Source organism: Rhinopithecus roxellana, chromosome 1 (assembly GCF_007565055.1).
Source record: "Rhinopithecus roxellana isolate Shanxi Qingling chromosome 1, ASM756505v1, whole genome shotgun sequence".
NCBI lineage: Eukaryota > Metazoa > Chordata > Mammalia > Primates > Cercopithecidae > Rhinopithecus > Rhinopithecus roxellana.
Window position 1 is genome coordinate 40,698,712 of NC_044549.1, and position 19,471 is coordinate 40,718,182.

Consider the following 19,471-nt stretch of genomic DNA (forward strand, 5'->3'; position numbering starts at 1 on the left):
CTCTGGAGTTTGGTAGGGCACCAACTCATGTCTCTGAAATTTCATAATTAAAGAGAACGAATCCAGCATTTACCCAGTCTTTCCTCTATGGGGTTATCCTGGTTATCTCAGGATAACCAATGAGTTGGTATGAAAAACTTCCTTTTATAGAAGAACCTCTGGTAATAAATAGAGAATTATTGAAAGTATTAGAAATTCACTGCTCTAGGATAAGAGACATACCAAAATGCAACATGTGGACTTTTTTTTTTTTTTTTTTTGGATCTTGACTGGAACAAACCAATTATAAAAGACAATTTGGACTCAAACAGGAAAATTGGAATATTTATAGTACTAAGGAATTACTGTTAATTTTGTTAGATATGATAGCGGTAGTTAAATTTTAAAAATCTGTATCAGTTTGAGATGCAGAGTAATTTAAGGGTAAAATAATATTATGTCTAGGATTTCTTTAAAAAAGAAGGGAAGGAAACTGAAACTTCATTGGCAAAATGTTGCTAAATGTTGATTCTGAGGGATGGATTACTTGAGGGTTTGTTATTAAAAGTAGAATCACTTATGTTAATGTTTAAAATTTTCCATTATAAATACTTTTTAAAAGCAGAGCCAGTGCCTACCCCACATCATCTTCTGTTATCTAATGCCCAGGACTCAGAAAGGGTCAGCAGTCTCAGATCAACAGTTACTGATGACCTAACCCACCCTAAACACTGATGCTCACGAGTGTGGGGCAAAGCTCACAGCGTGCTAAGGAGCAACATTTAGGAACCTGACTGAATTCCGCAGCTCTCGGGACAAGTCCCCTGGAAAAGGGCTGGGGAAGCGGGGCGGGGAAGCACCCAATTATTCTAGAAGGTTCTGAGATCTCTCAGGGATTTCCGAGAGGCTACGAGGTGTAACTGGCAAATCAATGACTTAAGAGTAGCTTTCTCCCAGCCTCCCCACTGTCTCTGGAGTGTGGAGGGAAGCGAGCCTTTTCCTCCTTCACCCTGCCTCTCCCCTCTCTTCTCATCTTGCCCTCCACTCCCCTCCGGACCCTTGCCCGGCCACTCCTGATTTCACTTTTCTCCACTCCTCTTCGGCCCCGCCCCGCCGCCTCCTCCCTCCTCCTGGCCCCGCCCCTTATCCCCGCGAGCCGGCGGTGGTTACCATAGCGACGTGCACGCAGCGGCCAGGTCAGACCCGCTGGTCCCCTGCTGGCCGGAGGAGAGAGGCGGTACCATGAGCCACGCAGTAACCATCGAGGAGCCCCAGGCCCAGCCTCAGGTGTCTCAAACTCAGTACCGGACGAGGTTGCGGGCTGGGAACCACATCTCCAATCGAGTGTATGATTTTCTGTACGGTAAGGACAGTCGCAGACCTTCCTCCGCGTCCGTCTACTCCTGGGCCCGGTGGGCTCCCAGATGGTGGGACCTGGCCAGGGGCATGGCGAACGAAAGACGACCCTCTGGACTGACCTCTTGCCCGCGGTTGTCCCTGGTCGGGTGGGGGCAGCTCCGAGTCCTCCAGGTGGCCGCACTCGGGGTGGGGTCGGGGGTTCGCGTGCGTCGAAAGGCGCGGTTGCGCTCCGCTTCAGGGGGCGATCTTCCTGAAACCTGTTCCGGGCATTTTGGTACCCAGAAAAGTATGCAACGATTTGTAGACTCGGAGATTCACTCAACGTTCCTGCATAAAATGCCCTACGAAAATAATCTTTTGTCTCCTACTCTCTGGGCAAATCCAAGTTGGGCCAAAAGAAGTGCCAGTTTATCTTATGCTTGCTTTTAGGTTTTGTTTTTGTTTTTGTTTTCAACTTCTGCGTCAAAGCATTGTTTATAGACTAGGTCTGCTGGCTCCTCTTGGGCCAATAAAGCCCCAGTTTATTTTAACGGCTTGCTTGCCCATTTTGTGTTTTCTCTCTCTCCATGCTCCTTGAGTTCCTTAGGTTCCTGTTGTGTATATTTTTGTAGCTTTCTGAGCACCTATTCTAGTGCTGATACATGTACTAGGCGCTTCAATAAATAAATGTTTATTGAATTTGCCGTGGCAAGAATTGTAACCAGCTAAGCATGCTTTTTTTCCAATTTTGCCCTCTGCAGTCCCAGGTTTTTCACCTGAACCTTGCATTGCTTTCGGCAATGTGGTATTGTGTCTGGGAATCCCGGGGTCTCCTTTGTGTGGGAATCTCTAGAGTACACATTCCTAGATAGAGGCTGTGTAGTGATTGCTGACATATTCTGGCCAGTGGTTTTCTGTATTTACTCTTGGTTTTGTGAAATAAATCAAGTTAGCTCCTGTAAATGCATCACCATGTTTTTTTCATGGGAAATTTGAGAAGGAGGACAAACATCTCCCCAAAGTATTTATTAAGCTGGTTGTTTCTTTGATTCATAAGTGTCTCTTTTGCAGAGGAATTGCTAAATGTTTCCATGTGCCTTGCTAAGAACAGAAATTCACTCAGAATAGATCAAATATTAAAGTTTGTGTTGTTATAAAACAGACAATCTCGCCGCTATTCATGGACGGGAAGCGAAGTATAGCCAGGGCAGATGAGAACCTGGACGGGGAAGATCAGAACTAAGATGCTGTGCTCTCCTGCTTTCTTTCTTTGACCTTATGACCTTTCACCTTGTTAGGGTTGCCACATTTAGCAAGTAAAAATACAAGATGCACAGTTAAGCTTGAATTTCAGATAACGAATAATATTTTAGTGTAAATTTTTGTCCCGTGCAATATTTTGGAACATATTTATACTAAAAAATTATTCATTGCCTGTCTGAATATAAATTTAACTGGACATCCTATATTTTATCTGGCAACTCTAACCTTCTTTCTATGTATAGTCAAGCCCCAAGTAATGATATTTTGGTCCACAGTGGACTACATGTATAAGGATGGTCCCATAAGATTATAATGAAGTTGAAAAACTTCAATTACCTAGTGACATTGTAGCTGTCATAACATTGTAGCACAATGCATCACTTTTTCTATGTTTAGATATACAAATACCATTGTGTTACAGCTGTCTACAGTATTCAGTACAATAACATGCTGTATGGGTTTGTAGCCTAGGAGCAATAGGCTATGCAACATAGCTTAGGTGTGGAGTAGGCTATACCATCTAGGTTTATGTTAAGCACCCTCCTATATTTACACAACGGTAAACTCACCTCATGGACCCATTTCTAAGAACGTATCCCCATCATTAAGCAAGACATCACTATGCTTGCTTGCTTCTTCCATCTGACAGAAAGCCTCTTGTGTATGGATTTCTCTTACTATGATAGGGACTAGGGTGGCCTGCTTCTTGACTAGTTAGCCCTAAAGCTCACCACCAATTGTATAGTGTCTTTGTGTATTGTAGCTGAAAATTTAATTTAGAAATTTAAGATTGGTTGTTGGCTGGCCAATGAATTGACTGACCTTGGGCCAGGTTTCCACCTTGACAGAACTGTGGTGGTGCAAAGGTGAACTCCTTTCCAGGCTCTTTTACCCTTCCCTACAAAGCCCTATGTGATTAGTTCACTAGTTGCTTATCTGGCCTCTTATCTACTCTCTTTTCCCTCTTTCATTCTGCCTCATTTGTCCTGGTTTCTTTGCTATTCTTCAGACATATCAGGCATGTTCCCATCCTAGGGACTTTGCTGTTCTTCAGATGTATCAGGCATGCTCCCATCCTAGAATGTTCTTCAGCTATCTAACTAGCTAACTCCCTCACCTTCAAGTCTCCATACATGCCACCTTCTCAAGGGCCTGTCCTGACCACCCTAGTTAAAATTGCAACCCAGTTTCCCTTACCCGATTTCTTCTTTTTAAAAAACAACAGCCCTCAAATTCTAATGTGTAATTTGCTAGTTTATTATGTTTGTTGTTTATTGTCTCTCTCTCTCATGAAGTCAAAGATTTTTGTCATTTTGTTGATGTATTCTAAGCACCTAGATAGAGCAGCCAGTCAATAAACATGTGTTGAATGAAGGAGCAAAAAGAACCTGAGCCTCTTGCAGCTTTTTGGTGGGAATGTCCAATGTCTGCATTCAGTAAATCATATTTGTTGGGTAACTGATGAATTATTAGGTTTTAGAGATTAACACACATTATCCAAATTCAAAAGAGGCATTTCTAAATCACAATTCCCAGTTTATTAATTTCTATGGAGAAATACGTGTTACCATGTTATCTAGACTAGCTGGTCAGGGTATTTGCCTCCCCAGAGACAAGTCTACTTGAGAAATCAAGTATATCTGAAGGCTGCTTGTTAATTTAATGGCAAATCAGTTGATTTTAAAGGGCAGTACAGTATAGTCAATCATGAATACTCCTCATCACTTTAAAGATATACCTGATAAACAGATACTTATAATAGCAGGGCAATATTCTGTTGGACTTTGTAAAAATAATGGTCCCATCATCAGCAAACTTACAAACTTAAGGGGTGAATTCTGAAGATAGCTGATTTTTTTTAACCATGTTCACCAATTCTGAGATATCATGTGGTTTGCATCTTTCTAGTGCATCAAAGATGGGAGATAGTATAAATGTATTGCTTCTTTTCCTTGGAAATGGGCATAGTGCATATATACAAGGTCTTTCCCTTAAAGAATTTTTTGGGCTACCCAGGCTCAGAAGGAGTTTTGTTCATAGGAGAGAATAAAGTGTTGTTTAGGGTGTAGTACTTGAAAACATGCTAGACTTTCTTTATGCATTCCACTTCCATATGCTGACTTGGAATACTCAGAAAAGAAAATTGTCTTGACAACTGTTACTGGTAGAAGTGGTAGAGTAACAAGGCCACATGCACAACAGAGCATGAGCTGCTGCCAAGTCAGGCAATATTTAAACTTTTAAATTTGTTTTCCAATTAAGAGATAACATTGCTTTGCCATTATTCTCAGCCTAGGGGTAGATATGTTCTATTTGTTATGCTACTTGATTGTTTATTTTGCAGATCCATTGTTTATTGTGTCAAGTGAGAAAGACCACACACAGGCAAATGTCCAAGCCACCCTGATTCGCAGCAGACTGGTATGTCTAATTCATCAACCAAGGCTACCGAATGAACCTGAACCATCTAGTTTGCCTAACTGCATTATCAGATTGACTAATCACCAGATTTTCACTGGATTTTAGGTTCCACAGAAATTACAATGCCAAGATTACTGGGGGGCAAAGCATCTTAATACTTGTGGCTCGTTGAGAGGATTAAGTCACTAATAATAGAGAACCCATAAGCTAATTTATTTCAATGGGATAAATATAATAATATATGCCCATGTTAAAAGAATTCAAGTAGTACAAAAGCATATACAGTACGAAATAAATTCTAGCCCTACCCTCACCCCCTCCACATAAACAGCCATTGTCATCAGTTTCTTGGGCATCCATTTAAAGATATTCTATGTATATAGCAATAACCCCTCTTCTTATACTATATACATTGTTTTGTATCTTTTTAAAAAAAATTTACAATATAATTAAAATACTTTAGAAAAGCTGATGGTATAATTTTGTCCTTTGCTTCCCTTCCCTAACGTTAGAGAAAAGTTCCCAGGTTTAAAACCATGTTCAGTAACCTGATCCATTATCCAAGATATTCTCTATATTGGAGCAAGTCAGATCCTGTCCCACCATTTATCAGTCGGGAATGGAAGGGACATGAGGAGAAACACAGAGAAGCCCTCCGGCAGCTTGCCATGTAAGTGTCGGGTGGCTCCAGGGCCTAAAATAAATGCATTAAAAACATTTTTTTAAATTCATTTACCATGTGTGGTTTTTTTATTTTTTATTTTTTTATTTTTTTGAGACGGAGTCTCGCTCTGTCGCCCGGGCTGGAGTGCAGTAGCCGGATCTCAGCTCACTGCAAGCTCCGCCTCCGGGTTTACGCCATTCTCCTGCCTCAGCCTCCCGAGTAGCTGGGACTACAGGCGCCCACCACCTCACCCGGCTAGTTTTTTGTTTTTTTTTTTTTTTTTTTTTTTTTTTTTTTTTTTTTTTTTTTTTTTTTTTTTTTGAGGCGGAGTCTCGCTCTGTCGCCCGGACTGGAGTGCAGTGGCCCGATCTCAGCTCACTGCAAGCTCCGCCTCCCGGGTTTGCGCCATTCTCCCGCCTCAGCCTCCCGAGTAGCTGGGACTACAGGCGCCCGCCACCTCGCCCGGCTAGTTTTTGTATTTTTAGTAGAGACGGGGTTTCACTGTGTTAGCCAGGATGGTCTCGATCTCCTGACCTCGTGATCCGCCCGTCTCGGCCTCCCAAAGTGCTGGGATTACAGGCTTGAGCCACCGCGCCCGGCCGTTTTTTGTATTTTTTAGTAGAGACGGGGTTTCATTGTGTTAGCCAGGATGGTCTCGATCTCCTGACCTCGTGATCTGCCCGTCTCGGCCTCCCAAAGTGCTGGGATTACAGGCTTGAGCCACCGCGCCCGGCCTACCATGTGTGGTTTTAAAATGTTCAGTCGTGGTGTTATACCTAGACCAAATTTTCTTTCTAACCTCTTTTGACCAAACATGCCTGATTATATGTATTATATATATATTTTCCATCATATCTATATCTATACCTATATCTTTATCTATATCTGTATTTATATCTATATCATGACAACTCTCCACCAAAGGTAGGGATGACCGAGTTTGTTGTTGCTTGGATTCAACTTAGCAACTGAAAGTGCACTTTTCTGCTAATATCTAAAATATTTTTTGGAACTTGCAGCCAAAGCACCTTCAAGGATAAGTCGAATTATTTATTATTTTAATTACTTACAAGTTCACATTTAGTAAATTTAAAAGTATAAAGTCTTTTAGCCTGGACATAGAAAAATTGTCTTTTAGCCAGGCACAGTGGCTCATGCCTGCAATCCCAGCACTTTGGGGGGCTGAGGCGGGTGGATCGTGAGGTCAGGAGATCGAGAGCATCCTGGCTAACACGGTGAAACCCCGTCTCTACCAAAAATACAAAAAATTAGCCGGGTGTGGTGGCGGGCACCTGTAGTCCCAGCTACTTGGGAGGCTGAGGCAGGAGAATGGCGTGAACCCAGGAGGTGGAACTTGTAGAGAGCCGAGATTGCGCCAGTGCACTCCAGCCTGGGTGACAGAGCGAGACTCTGTCTCAAAAAAAATAAAATAAATAAAAAATTATCTTTTAGTATTTTGTTATTCTTGTGTGCTTTTAATTAAAATTGGGCATTTTTGTATGTAGGATTTCATAAATCTACTCTTTTCTCAACTCTTACTCCCTCTGACTAGGTCCTGGTCTCCTGGCTCAGGGCAGGGGAAGAATCATATATACTCTAAGTTGTATGACAGTCCAATGCAGGTTATGGAAGACTTTACTCTCAGTATGAGATACTCTGTGTAACTCCTACTCTGTATACATAGAAATATTAAATAGAAATTATATGTGGAAATATTTTAGACTTGAATAATGTTTTCTTGCTTCATTTTAGAACTGACACTTCTTTTCAGATGCCTAGAGAAGTTTATGAAGATCCTGAAGTTACTGGAAAGAATCGCTATAAATACTTTGAAAGGTAGAATGTAATTACTAATGAATATTTGAGCTCTAATATTATTAGAGAACCTCTTTATGATACTAATAACAGTTATCATTTTTCAGTGCATACAATGTGCCAGACTCTATTTTAAGTGCTTTACATGCATGTGATCTAATCTTTTCAACAGAAATGTAGGATAAGATATATATGATCCCTGTTTTACCAGTAATGAAGCTGAGACTAAGAGATGATAGATAGATTGCTTCAGGTCATATAAGCTAGCAAGGGGTGGATCTGGGGTTCAAACTAAGCCTGCCTGACTTTAGAGATACTGATTGCAACTAAGAATATGTATTTGAAAACATTTGAAATAAAGTCATCAAATGAATGAGACACAGTGGAGATATGAAGTCATGGTGAAGGGGAAACTTGTGTTCAAAGGGATAACATTTGTTCTCTTTGTGTGAATCTTGCCCAAACCAACATGGCCAAAAGGTTAGTTTTATTTCATTTGTGATTTATGCTCATGTGATAACCATATACTCAAATCAAATTAAAATTAGATGGGGATTTCCTTATACATCTTAATGGAGTTAGAAAAAATAGTCTTGATACTACATCTGCATAAGCTTCCTTGAGAAAGTAAATTTCTAATCCACATTATTATTTATGAGCAACTTTCATATGGAAATTGTGTGATGCTAACTTTTTCAGAGAAGTGTTAAATTTTTAACTGTTAACTATACAATTCTATACAGTTAACTGTACAATTCTTAACTTTTAGGGGGAGGCTTTAGATTAAATCGTTGTGAATTTCAGAATGTCTCAGGAACTTGAGAAGTTGCTGGGAACTAATGGCCAACTGAAGCCCAAGTACAGGGCTTAAAGGGTAGCTTCTTCAATTGTGACTTGTTTACTATCTGAAGAGAAAATACTGGAGTGTTTATTAAGAATGCACATTCATTGATTCTACCCTATATGTACTGAATATCATGGGCCAGACCTGGGAATCTGCATTTTAGACAAGACCCTCCCCACCCCTCAGTGATTTTGTATATCCAGAAGTAGCACTGATATATGGGATATTTAAGCTCACTGATTTTTAAGGGACAAATATTAGAGCTGGAAGAGAGCTTAGAGTACATTCATTGCAAAAGTCCCACACATTTATGTTTTCCTTTTCCTCCCAGGCCTTTTCTTCCATTTTTTCAGCAGATGCCATTCAGTGTTGTTTATGCCATATCCAAGTAAGTAACCATTATTTAAAAACTCTTTTTCAGTTTATTTATTGTTTGCGTCCATATTTTCTCTCAGAAGATAGTTCTCTAAATCACTATTTTTGAAATTGTGGATCACAAAGCATTGGAAGGGTATGAAATCTTCTAGTGGGTCATGAGCAGCATTTTAAAATATGAAACAGAATAGAAAATAACCAAAGCATCAGGTATATGGAGGGTAAGTTGGTTTTTGTTTATAACTTTTGTTTCAGAAAAATATATGCATATGTTTATATATATATGATGGATTATGATATAAAATGTATTTCTTACTGTTAGTTGTCAGTTTGTGCTGCTATAACAAATTAACAGACTTAGTGATATAAATAAAATACATTTATTTCTTGAATTCTGAAGGCTGGACAGTCCAAGAGCAAGGGGCTGGCAGTCAGTGTCGGTGAGGGCCTTCTTGCTGTGTCTTCACATGGCAGAAGCAGCAAATGCTGTGTCCTCACATGGCGGAAGGGCAAAAAGGACCTATGCTAGTTCTCCCCAGTCCTTTTATAAGGTACTAATCCATTGATGAGGATGGAGTCCTCATGACTTAATCACTTTCCCCAAAGGCCTCACCTCTTAATACCACCACAGTGGGGACTAAGTTTGAACGTGAATTTTGGAGAAGACACAGCCACATATTCAAATTGTAGCAGTTGTGGTTTAAAAAAGTTGAAAAGTGCTTTAAATATCTTCTTTTGCTTCTCTGAAACACTTACTTGATGACAGTTCTTCAACATTTCATCAAATAAACAAATCAGTCGTAATATTTTTTGAATGCTAGAATTTTATAACTTAATAACCATCTAATCTACACAGACAACGTGGTATACAAAGGTAAATAAAACATGGTTTTTGCCCCACAACGGAGTGAACCAAGGTAAGAGGGAGGTAAGGGACAAGGGCTGAATCTGAGACAAATATGTATTTCTCATCTCTAGTTTCAGGACAAGACAGCAGACTGGGTAGAGTATTCCTTTTAAAAATCTAATTTTTGCTACACTCTTTCCTCCGTTAATAAAATTTAATATTTCTATAAGAGAAAAAAGTCCAAGGTATTCATGAAATTATTAGGAATAGAAACCTTTTTTAAGGTCTCATATTTCTGAATACAAATTTATTCAGGGCTGAATTTTCGAGGGTGCATTTAAAGAATATAGTTATTCCTAATAATATATATCATCATATGAGTAGGACACATGTTATTAAATGTCTGTAATCCTCAAGATAAATGCTAGTTACGATTCTACTTCACCCTTGACTTTTTTTAAGACTGTGCGGATGCCTTTGGCTCTTTATAGAGATGGAGTACAGATTCCCTGCTCTCCCCAGACAGCAACTTCCTGGGGTACCAGTTTATCCAGAGATAGCTGTAGACTTATATTCTATGAAATGTTTTGCATGAGCAAAAGGGGAGCTATGAGCTATGCAGATCCCTAAAGATCCTTCTGGTAATTCTTTAAAATCAGGCTTACTGGATTACCTGCTTTGGAGGTCATAAGTGCCTCAGTCTAAAAGTTGTTAAACTAATTTGAGGGAGTTCAGAGGCCTACAGTGATGAACACCATGACCTCTCCGACTCCTTCCTAAATAACCATGACACAAGGGATAAAGATTCCATCCAACAGTTAAACTATGACATTTGACATTGTAGCTACTCTCTATCTCTCTTAGAACTTTTTAAAGAATGAATCAGTATTCCTGAGTGCAGTCAACTCTGGAATTCCAGTATGTTTGAATTTCTGAGCAGTGAGTATAATGCCACCTTGTGTTATCAGGGATGGAATTGTCTTGGGACCAGCTGGCCTTCTCCAGCCACACCTTTCTCACGGCTAGCTGTTGGAGTCTTTCCTTTGGATTCTACATAAGCACCTTTTCAAAGAGAATAAAAAGTTAATACTTTTAAAACATTCAGTGAAGCTCATAGTAGAACAGGATTTGCTAGGTTTGTGAAGCCTGTCTCTGTGCAGCTCTGTTGGGGCTGGGAGAGAAAATCTAGAAGACTGTAGGTATGGCAGACAGTGCATGCTCCTGGTTCCCGGGCAGTGGTGGAGGAGGAAGGGCTTGGATGGAACACACAGAGCAGCCCTGGCTGTCATATGAGTACTAAAGCCAGAGCAGGTGAGCCTGAGGACAGGGGCCAGGACACAGCAGGGGTCAGGCCAGCATGGAGCAGATGTGGGACCTTTCTGGGTTTGGGTCCTGTTTGAGGTTGGGGAGGGGGTGGGAAAGGGATCATTGCTCTTTGTTACTCTTATTTTACTCTCCCCTAAAGCCAACTGAAATGGGGAAAAAATAGGTTGGAGAAATTAAGGAGTTAGTTAAGAAACCATGTATTAAGTTACTGGAAGAGTTCAAAGTAGCTTTCCTCTTTCACATTCTATTCCCAGACCCACCTGGAAAGATAGGAAGACAGAAACCTTCATCAGAAGAGCTCATTAGGCCTTACTATAAACTAAGCACATTTGGTCAGATGGTTCAAATGTGTAATTATTCAATTTGAGAAAAAAATAATTTATTCTTGGCGGGGCACCGCAGCTCACGCCTCTAATCCCAGCACTTTGGGAGGCCGAGGCGGGTAGATCACGAGGTCAGGAGATCAAGGCCATCCTGGCTAACACAGTGAAACTCCGTCTCTACTAAAAATACAAAAAACTAGCTGAGAGTGGTGGCGAGCGCCTATAGTCCCAGCTACTTCGGAGACTGAGGCAGGAGAATGGCGTGAACCCGGGAGGGGGAGCTTGCAGTGAGCTGAGATCACTCCACTGCACTCCAGCCTGGGGGACAGAGCTAGACTCTGTCTCAAAAAAAAAAACAAAAAACACAAAACAAAAAAATTTATTTATTCTCTTGATTCAAGATAATGGTGCACTAATATAATAAAACTTCATGTAACTTTGGATGACATAAAGCTGATTTGAAGTTATTTCCTCAACTAGAATTTTATAGTAGAATAATTTCTACTGAAAACATAAGAAGCCATATATTATCTACATGTTAGAAATTTATAGCAACTACTGGAAAGTGATTTCAATAGCAGTTACAGTTCAGCTTTAAAAACTAAAGCCCAGGCGCAGTGGCTCACACCTGTAATCCCAGCACTTTGGAAGGCCGAGGCAGGAGGATCACTTGAGGTCAGGAGTTTGAGACCAGCCTGGCCAACATGGTGAGACTCTGACTCTACTAAAAATACAAAAATTAGCTGGGTGAGGTGGCGGGCACCTGTAATCCCAGCTACTTGGGAGGCTGAGTCAGGACAATCACTTGAACCTTGGAGACGGATGTTGCAGTGAGCTGAGATCGCACCACTGCACTCTAGCCTGGGTGCCAGAGTGAGACTCCATCTCAAAAAACAAAACGAAACAAAACAAAACAAAAAAACTATCTAAAGTACTTGCTCCAGCACAGGTTGAACTTCCAAACAGGTGTTTCTTTCTAACTGGCTTGAAATGCTTTTATTTATTTATTTTTTGAGATGGAGTCTTGCTCTGTCGCCCAGGCTGGAGTGCAGTGACGTCATCTTGGCTCACTGCAACCTCTACCTCCCAGGTTCAAGTGATTCTCCTGCCTCAGCCTCCCAAGTAGCTGAAATTACAGGGCACGTGCCACCACACTCTTTAGTAGAGACGGGGTTTCACCATGTTGGCCAGGTTGGTCTTGAACTCCTGACCTCGTGATTCACCTGCCTTGGCCTCCTAAAGTGCTGGGATTACAGGCATAAGCCACAGTGCTCTGCCCTCCACCTTTTTTTTTTTTTTTTTAAAGATCTTTGGTGTATGTATTTGCTGTGCTCTTATGTAAGCTCTTACCATTGCCTCTGTTTTTCAAAATGGAAATATCTCACTTTTGCCTTCATCTTTATTTATATAATTTAACCAATGCTTTTACTAACTTGAAAAAAATGTCTTTTAAGTCAAAATGGCTATATTGGTTTTTTTCTTATTCTAGAGGCAACGCATGTACATGTTAAAAAAGAAGTTTTAGAAAAGTATAAAGATGAAAAAAATTATCTGTATAATTCTACTATCTGGAAATAATTACTATTATTGTATATACATCTAGGTATTTTTCTATGCATAAAAACTCAGTTTTAAAATGTAAAAATGGAATCATACTATACATACCCACTTAATAGTGCCATTTTTTTCTACTTTACAATGAATCATGGACATTTTTGAATGCTCACAGGTATAGATTACATTATTATTTTGAATAGCTGCATAAATTCCATTATGGCTGCGTCATTTTTCTAAAGAATTCTTGTATTGATGTGATCATTGAAGTTTCTAATTTTTAACTCTTATAAATGAGACTTTATGAACATGTTTTCATATATATCTTTGTACACCTGTCCAGTTATTTCCTAGAATAAATTCCTAGAAGTAGAAATGCTGGATCAAAGCGTGTTTTAACTTGTCAGTTAGGTGTACCTATTTGTATTTCCATCAACAGTTTATGAGAAGGCCTATTTCTTCACAACATAATCGATGCTAGGTACTTTCAATCTTTTAGATCTTTGCTTATGTGATAAAAGAGCATAAAATAGTATCTTACTGTTTTAATAGTTATCTTCATTATCTTCTCATGTGTTTGTTAGAAGTTTTACTTTTTGTTTTGTAAATTCTCCTTTACTCATTTTTCCATGGGATATTTAACTGCCTAATTGATTTACAAGGGCTTTTTATATAGAAAGGCTATTTAAACTTTTTATCATATATATTCCAAAACCTTTTTCTAAGTTTGCCATCCACCTTTTAAATTTGTTTGTGATATTTTGAGGCATAGAAGTTGAAACTTACCCTCAAGTCTATTGATCATCTCCTTTTATAGCTTCTGGCTTTTAAGCCAGGCTTAAAAAGACCTTCACTCAAAGATGATATAAATATTGACTTATGTTTCCTGTTAGTACTTTTACAGTCTCATTTTTACATTAATTTTTTAAAGATCTAGAATTAATTTTTCTGCAAGAGATAAGGTAACTTTCCCACATGTTAATAACAAAGTGATCCCAGCATTAATTATTGAATCATTTATCCAGATAGAGCCTGTCTGCCTGCCTGCCTTCATTCCTCCCTTCCTTCCTTTTTCTTTTTCTCTTTCTTTCTTTCAGCAGAAAGCATCTCTTCTCTTTTCTCTGCTCCTGTATTTCTGGAGAGAAACAGAGAGTGGGTATCGAACTGAAACAGAGGAGAAGGAAACCAGAGAATGCAGTAATTCTGAACAGGTCCGGAAGTGCTGTACAGCATTCTAGAATAGCTTTGTTCTACAACCTCGCCCAGTGACACACATATAAATAGGCACTTTTGTGAGTCAACTATGGTACTTAGACCCACTCAGTTTCTTGGCAGAGATGAGAACAACAAGGCAATTGTCTCAAGATTTGGGGGCATAATCCTGGTTATAATGGATTCATGACTTTGTACCTGTCAACATTTAAAGGAGGAATGGACTTGATGAAGCTTCAAAAATTTGTTTCTACTTGATTATATAATATTTTAAGTGATCATAACAGGTTTCAATTTTTAAACCAATTTTTCCCTTTTAGGGCAGAACCATACACTTTTCCTCCTACTTCTACTAAGCACCTATCCATCCCTTCAAAGTCGACTGTGGGCACTCAGACTGATTATCGGGATGCTGATGTTCAAACAGACCCATACTCTCCAGAATATGTAGTATGTCAGGACTCTATCCCTGAGCTCTTGACCTTGGCTACACTTACTTGGGGTGAGTTGGTAAATCTCCTGACTATTGGCAGATGACAGTGCTGATAACCACGTATGCTGTTCAAATGGCCCATGTACAGGCAATTGTGGTTTACAGTGTTGCTGTATAAAGTGTCTTACTCAGTACAGCAACTTCATAGACTCATAATTTTTCTGATACTTCTGGTCAAATAAAGATACTATCTTTTTGTTGTAAGTAGTTTTACCATACTCTATCTGTGAAGCTGAATTTCAGCTTAATATTGTAGTTGCTTTGCTAACTAGTCACCTATGTCCTCTCTTTTCTCCTGGTGAATTACTTCCTTTTTATTGAGCAATCATACTTCTTTACACATAAGCTTTTTTTGAGTGTAAAATACTGAATGCACATTCCTATATATGTAATATTATCTTAATTTGCCAAAATATCTTAATTTACCAAAGCTCCCTTATATACTTTATTAGATGATTTGGATGACCTGATATTATCTCTGAAATGCTAAATATCTTTCAGGCTCAGAAATTAACTCTTAGAATGTAATAAAATCTGGCCTAGGCCTGTATTATGTGAACCTATATAATTAATAAGCGAGAGTACTTTTAGAAATTATTAGAAATTAGCTTATCTAACTCACTTAGTTGTATTAATAGCTGGGAAACTGAGAACCAGAGAGGTTAACTAATTCCTCCAAGGACACAGAGATAGTCGGTACATAGTAATGATTTTTAAATGAGATTGCTTTTCCCCACATTGTAACAGATAGCTGTGATCAAGTCTGCATCCCAGACAAAGAAGATGTTCATATCTGGGCTCTAGCTTTGACTTGTTTCCTAGCCCACTTTATGAATCCAGATTAAGCATTCTCAACACCCTTTTTTTTTTTTTTTTTTTTTTTTTTGAGACGGAGTGTGACTTTGTTGCCCAGGCTGGAGTGCAGTGGTGTGATCTTGGCTCACTGCAACCTCCGCCTCCTGGGTTCAAGTGATTCTCCTGCCTCAGCCTGCCAAGTAGCTGGGACTACAGGTGCGTGCCACCGTGCCTGGCTAATTTTTTTATTATATTTTTAGTAGAGGTGGGGTTTCACCGTGTTAGCCAGGATGGTCTCGATCTCCTGACCTTGTGATCTGCCCGCCTCGGCCTCCCAAAGTGCTGGGATTACAGGCGTGAGCCACCGTGCCTGGGCCAACACCTGTACTTTAAAGTAGAGGCTCTGCTTTCAGGCCTAGATGGCAAATTAAAAATATGCTGAAACCTTCCCTTTCTGCTCTGAATGCATAAAAAGTATAGGAAAAAATTAATAAACATATAGACACACTTAAAAGCAAGAAAGAAAATATTCGTAATGTAGAAATGGAGACTTTTTCCTAAATAAAGAAGTAGCTGGGGAACTTTGGTGGTAAATGCGAGCTGTGCATGGCAGGGAACCAGGTCCAAGTCACCTGCCTGAACTGGAGGGGCCAGCATCCTTCTCCTGCACACAGGTGCAGCTGAAGCCTGGTACCTGCCCGATGAAGATTATAGACAGAGCGGAGTCAGGCATTCCTGCCTGTGGCCTTGGACTTTACCTCTTGGTGTGATAAGGTCTTGGCATTAAACTGCAGGAGGACAAGAGCCAGGCAGAGGCTCAGAAATGCTTCACTAGGCAAAAAAAAAAAAAAAAAAAAAAAAAAATCTGGTGCACTGTCATAGCAGAACTGAGGTTAAAGTGTCAATAGAAGCCTCTATGAGCCAGGCCTACTCCTACCATTTGTGGGACCGGGGACTCTAAGGGAAGCCCACCTACCATGCGTATAGATATTTTAAAATTATAAATCAAGCTAAGAACTGTTAAGTAAAATACGTTGGTTTTTTTCACAAACATCTTTATAACAAGTTAAAAGGACAAGTTTAAATTGGAATTCTTAGACTCCTGGGATTCCATACTGTAATGTGGCAGCGAGGTGAGAGCCTACTGTGGCCTGCTCCTTTGTCTCCCAACCCTGGCTCTGCTCTACATCTGAGGGGCCCGTCATGCATGCCCGTGATTACCTTGCTCTTCTTCCCAATGTTCACACATCCCTACGAACAGCTGCCATTTGGCCCCACCTTGGGCTTAAGGGTGAACAAACAGCAGCATATAGTATGCCCTGAGGAATCTGAATCCTGTAAAGAGGCCCATGGAGACTTTGGAAGCAGGCTCCGGGCCATTCGTAGGATTTCCAGGACCTCTACATGTGGAAATAGCTCCAGGTGGGCACGGGGCCTTGGACTCCTCACCTTGTGGTGATGAACAGGGCTCTAAAGAATGAGGTTAGGTATTAGCCACTCGCAGGTCAAGGCTGCTTACTGACCAGGGTGCTTATGAGAGAAGCCAGCAGCTGATCTCCACCCAAGAACCCCAAAGCACACAAGGAACAGAGACACCAGGAGTGGCCCACAACAAATAAAGGAAATGGGAGAAGAAATTTCTGAGTGAACAGAAAATGGAGCAATCTGAAAAGGACTTGGGAAGTGCTTTCTATATTCTCGAAAGGATAAGGGGGAAATAGCAACACCAAAGACAAGAATGGGAGTCATGAAAAAGAACCAGTTGGAATCAAGGGGGAGGAAAACTATAATGTTTGAAATAAAATGAACTCAACAGTAGAATAGACAGTGCTGAAGAGCAAATTAGTGAAATGACAGATTGAATGGACACATATTCCAGGATGCAGCATATAGTGGTAGAACAAGATAAAAGAAAAGGAAGAGCTGTGGGTGCTAGGACATCAGTACAGGGAAAATGATGGAGAAGCAATGCAAGAATCGGTGGCTGAGAACTCCCCAGAACTGAAGAAAGACATTAGCCTTCACACTGAAAAATTCCACTGAGTAGCAAGCAGAATGATTCTTTAAAAACTCACACCTCCTAATACAAGAAAAAGAAAAAGTGAAAAAACTATTAGAAAGATAACTCAGATTACCTACAAAGGAAAAAAAAGGATTGATATTTTGTAGTATTGCCTTTAAGGTGATGTGGGAAAATGATTGCAAACCTAGAATTATTTTACTGGCCAAACTATTATTGACGAGTGAAGGTGAAATAAAGACATTTTCATACATAAGAAGAAATCTATCTCATAGGATATTGTAATGATTAAGTAAATTTATTTATGTAACGTGTTCATAGCTACACTCCAGCAATTTCACTCCTAACTATACACCAAAAAAAAAAAAAAACAACAAAAAACAAAAAACAAAAAAAACACATTATTCTACTTACGGAAATACATAGGTGTGTTCACCAAAAGACATGCACAAGAAAACTCACAGCAGCATAATTCATAATAACTCCAAACTGAAAACAACCCAAATGTCCATCAACCATAGAATGGATGAATAAAATATAGTGTATTCACATAACGGAATGCTATATAATAATGAGAATGAAGTACAACTGCATGTGATTACAAGGGAGATTGTAGATGCGTATATAATCGCATATATAATGCTGAACAAAATAAGATACAGAAGAGTGCCTACACTGTGATTTCATTTACATAAAACTTAAAACCAATCAAAACTAAATGAACGCATTAGGAATGAGGATGGTAGGCTATCCTTGGGGCAGGTAGAGACTGGGAAGGGAGTATCATGGGAATTCCAGTGTTCTGGTAATATTCTATCCCTTGATCTGGGTGCCGATGGAATATCTGCTTTTGTTTATGTATGCTATACATTTGTAAAAAGTTTACATAAAGATGAGGGAAAATAACGACAGTGAAAAAGGATGACACCGTAAGCACTGCGGGGATAAAATTGAGCGCTTATGATGTGCCAAAAACTGATCCAAGTGCTTTACATTTTAAACCTATTCAGCCTTCACACGTTAAATGAATAATAAAGTTGAAATAAATAGTTGATAATGCAGATCTTTTAAAAGGCAAAAGAAATGGTCATTAGGGCCGTAAGTAATTATCTGATAAAGAGTGATAATACAGCCAAGCCTCTTGTAGGAAGCATCAAGAAAGAAGACAGAAGATGCAAGCAGAGTGTTGGGATTGAAAGCGGGATAGAGTAACTACAGAATAAACAATTTAAGAAATATGAGAGTGCTATGAATATCTTTTGCCCTATATTTAAAAACTTAGAAAGGCCGGGCGCGGTGGCTCACACCTGTAGTCCCAGCACTTTGGGAAGCTGAGGCAGGCGGATCACTTGAGGTCAGGAGTTCAAGACCAGCCTGGCCAACATGGTGAAATCCTGTCTCTACTGAAAATACAAACGTTACCCACACATGGTGGTGGGCACCTGTCATCCCAGCTGCTCAGGAGGCTGAGGTTGCAGTGAGTGAGCCGAGATTGCGCCACTGTGCTCCAGTCTGGGTGACAGAGCGAGGCTCAGTCTCAAATAAATTAAAAAAAAAACTTAGATAAATTATACAATTTTTAAAGAAAATATAAATTGCTAACTTGGTTTTAAGAAGAAATCACAAACCTGAATAGAAGAGTAACTATAGAAATGGAGTTCGTAAATAGAAAAAAAAAAAAAAATCCTTTTAAGAGCACCAGGCCTAAACAGTTTTACAAGTAAGTTTACCACTCCTTTAAGGACCAAATAAACTGTTTTATGCAACTTCTTTCAGGAAACACAGAATAGACGTTAATTTATTCGTTTTATGAGACCAGTATAGCCTTGATTTAAAAACCGAGTAAGGACAGTACGGTTGTTACTTAGTATTAATAGGAGATTGATGCTAGGACCCTGCAACCCTACCAAAATTTTTGGATGCGCAAGTCTCTTATGTAAAATGGCATAGTAGTTGCATATAACCTACACACATCCTCCCATATATTTAATCTCTAGATTACTTATAATTCCTAATGCAATGTAAATTTTACATAAATAGTTATTATACTGTATTGTTTAGGGAATAATGACAAGAAAAAAGTTTGTACACGTTCAGAACACAGTTTTTTTAAAAAAATATTTTCAACCTGCACTTGGTCAGATCCACAGATGTAGAACCCATGGATATGAAGGACCAACTGTACTAGTGAGGAAACTCACA

General features: G+C 39.6%; 1 protein-coding gene across 1 annotated transcript in view; it reads left to right on the plus strand.

Moving 5' to 3' along the window:
- Window positions 1–1,149: 1,149 nt before the first annotated feature.
- MAATS1 (MYCBP associated and testis expressed 1) overlaps window positions 1,150–19,471 on the plus strand; it is a 65,303-nt gene continuing 46,981 nt past the window's right edge. Inside the window, exons 1-6 of the mRNA XM_010357467.2 lie at window positions 1,150–1,342; window positions 4,925–5,001; window positions 5,514–5,671; window positions 7,418–7,501; window positions 8,656–8,712; window positions 14,282–14,463. Of these exons, the coding sequence (XP_010355769.1) occupies window positions 1,222–1,342; window positions 4,925–5,001; window positions 5,514–5,671; window positions 7,418–7,501; window positions 8,656–8,712; window positions 14,282–14,463 (679 nt within the window). The 5' untranslated portion in view covers window positions 1,150–1,221. The remainder of the gene's footprint in view (window positions 1,343–4,924; window positions 5,002–5,513; window positions 5,672–7,417; window positions 7,502–8,655; window positions 8,713–14,281; window positions 14,464–19,471) is intronic.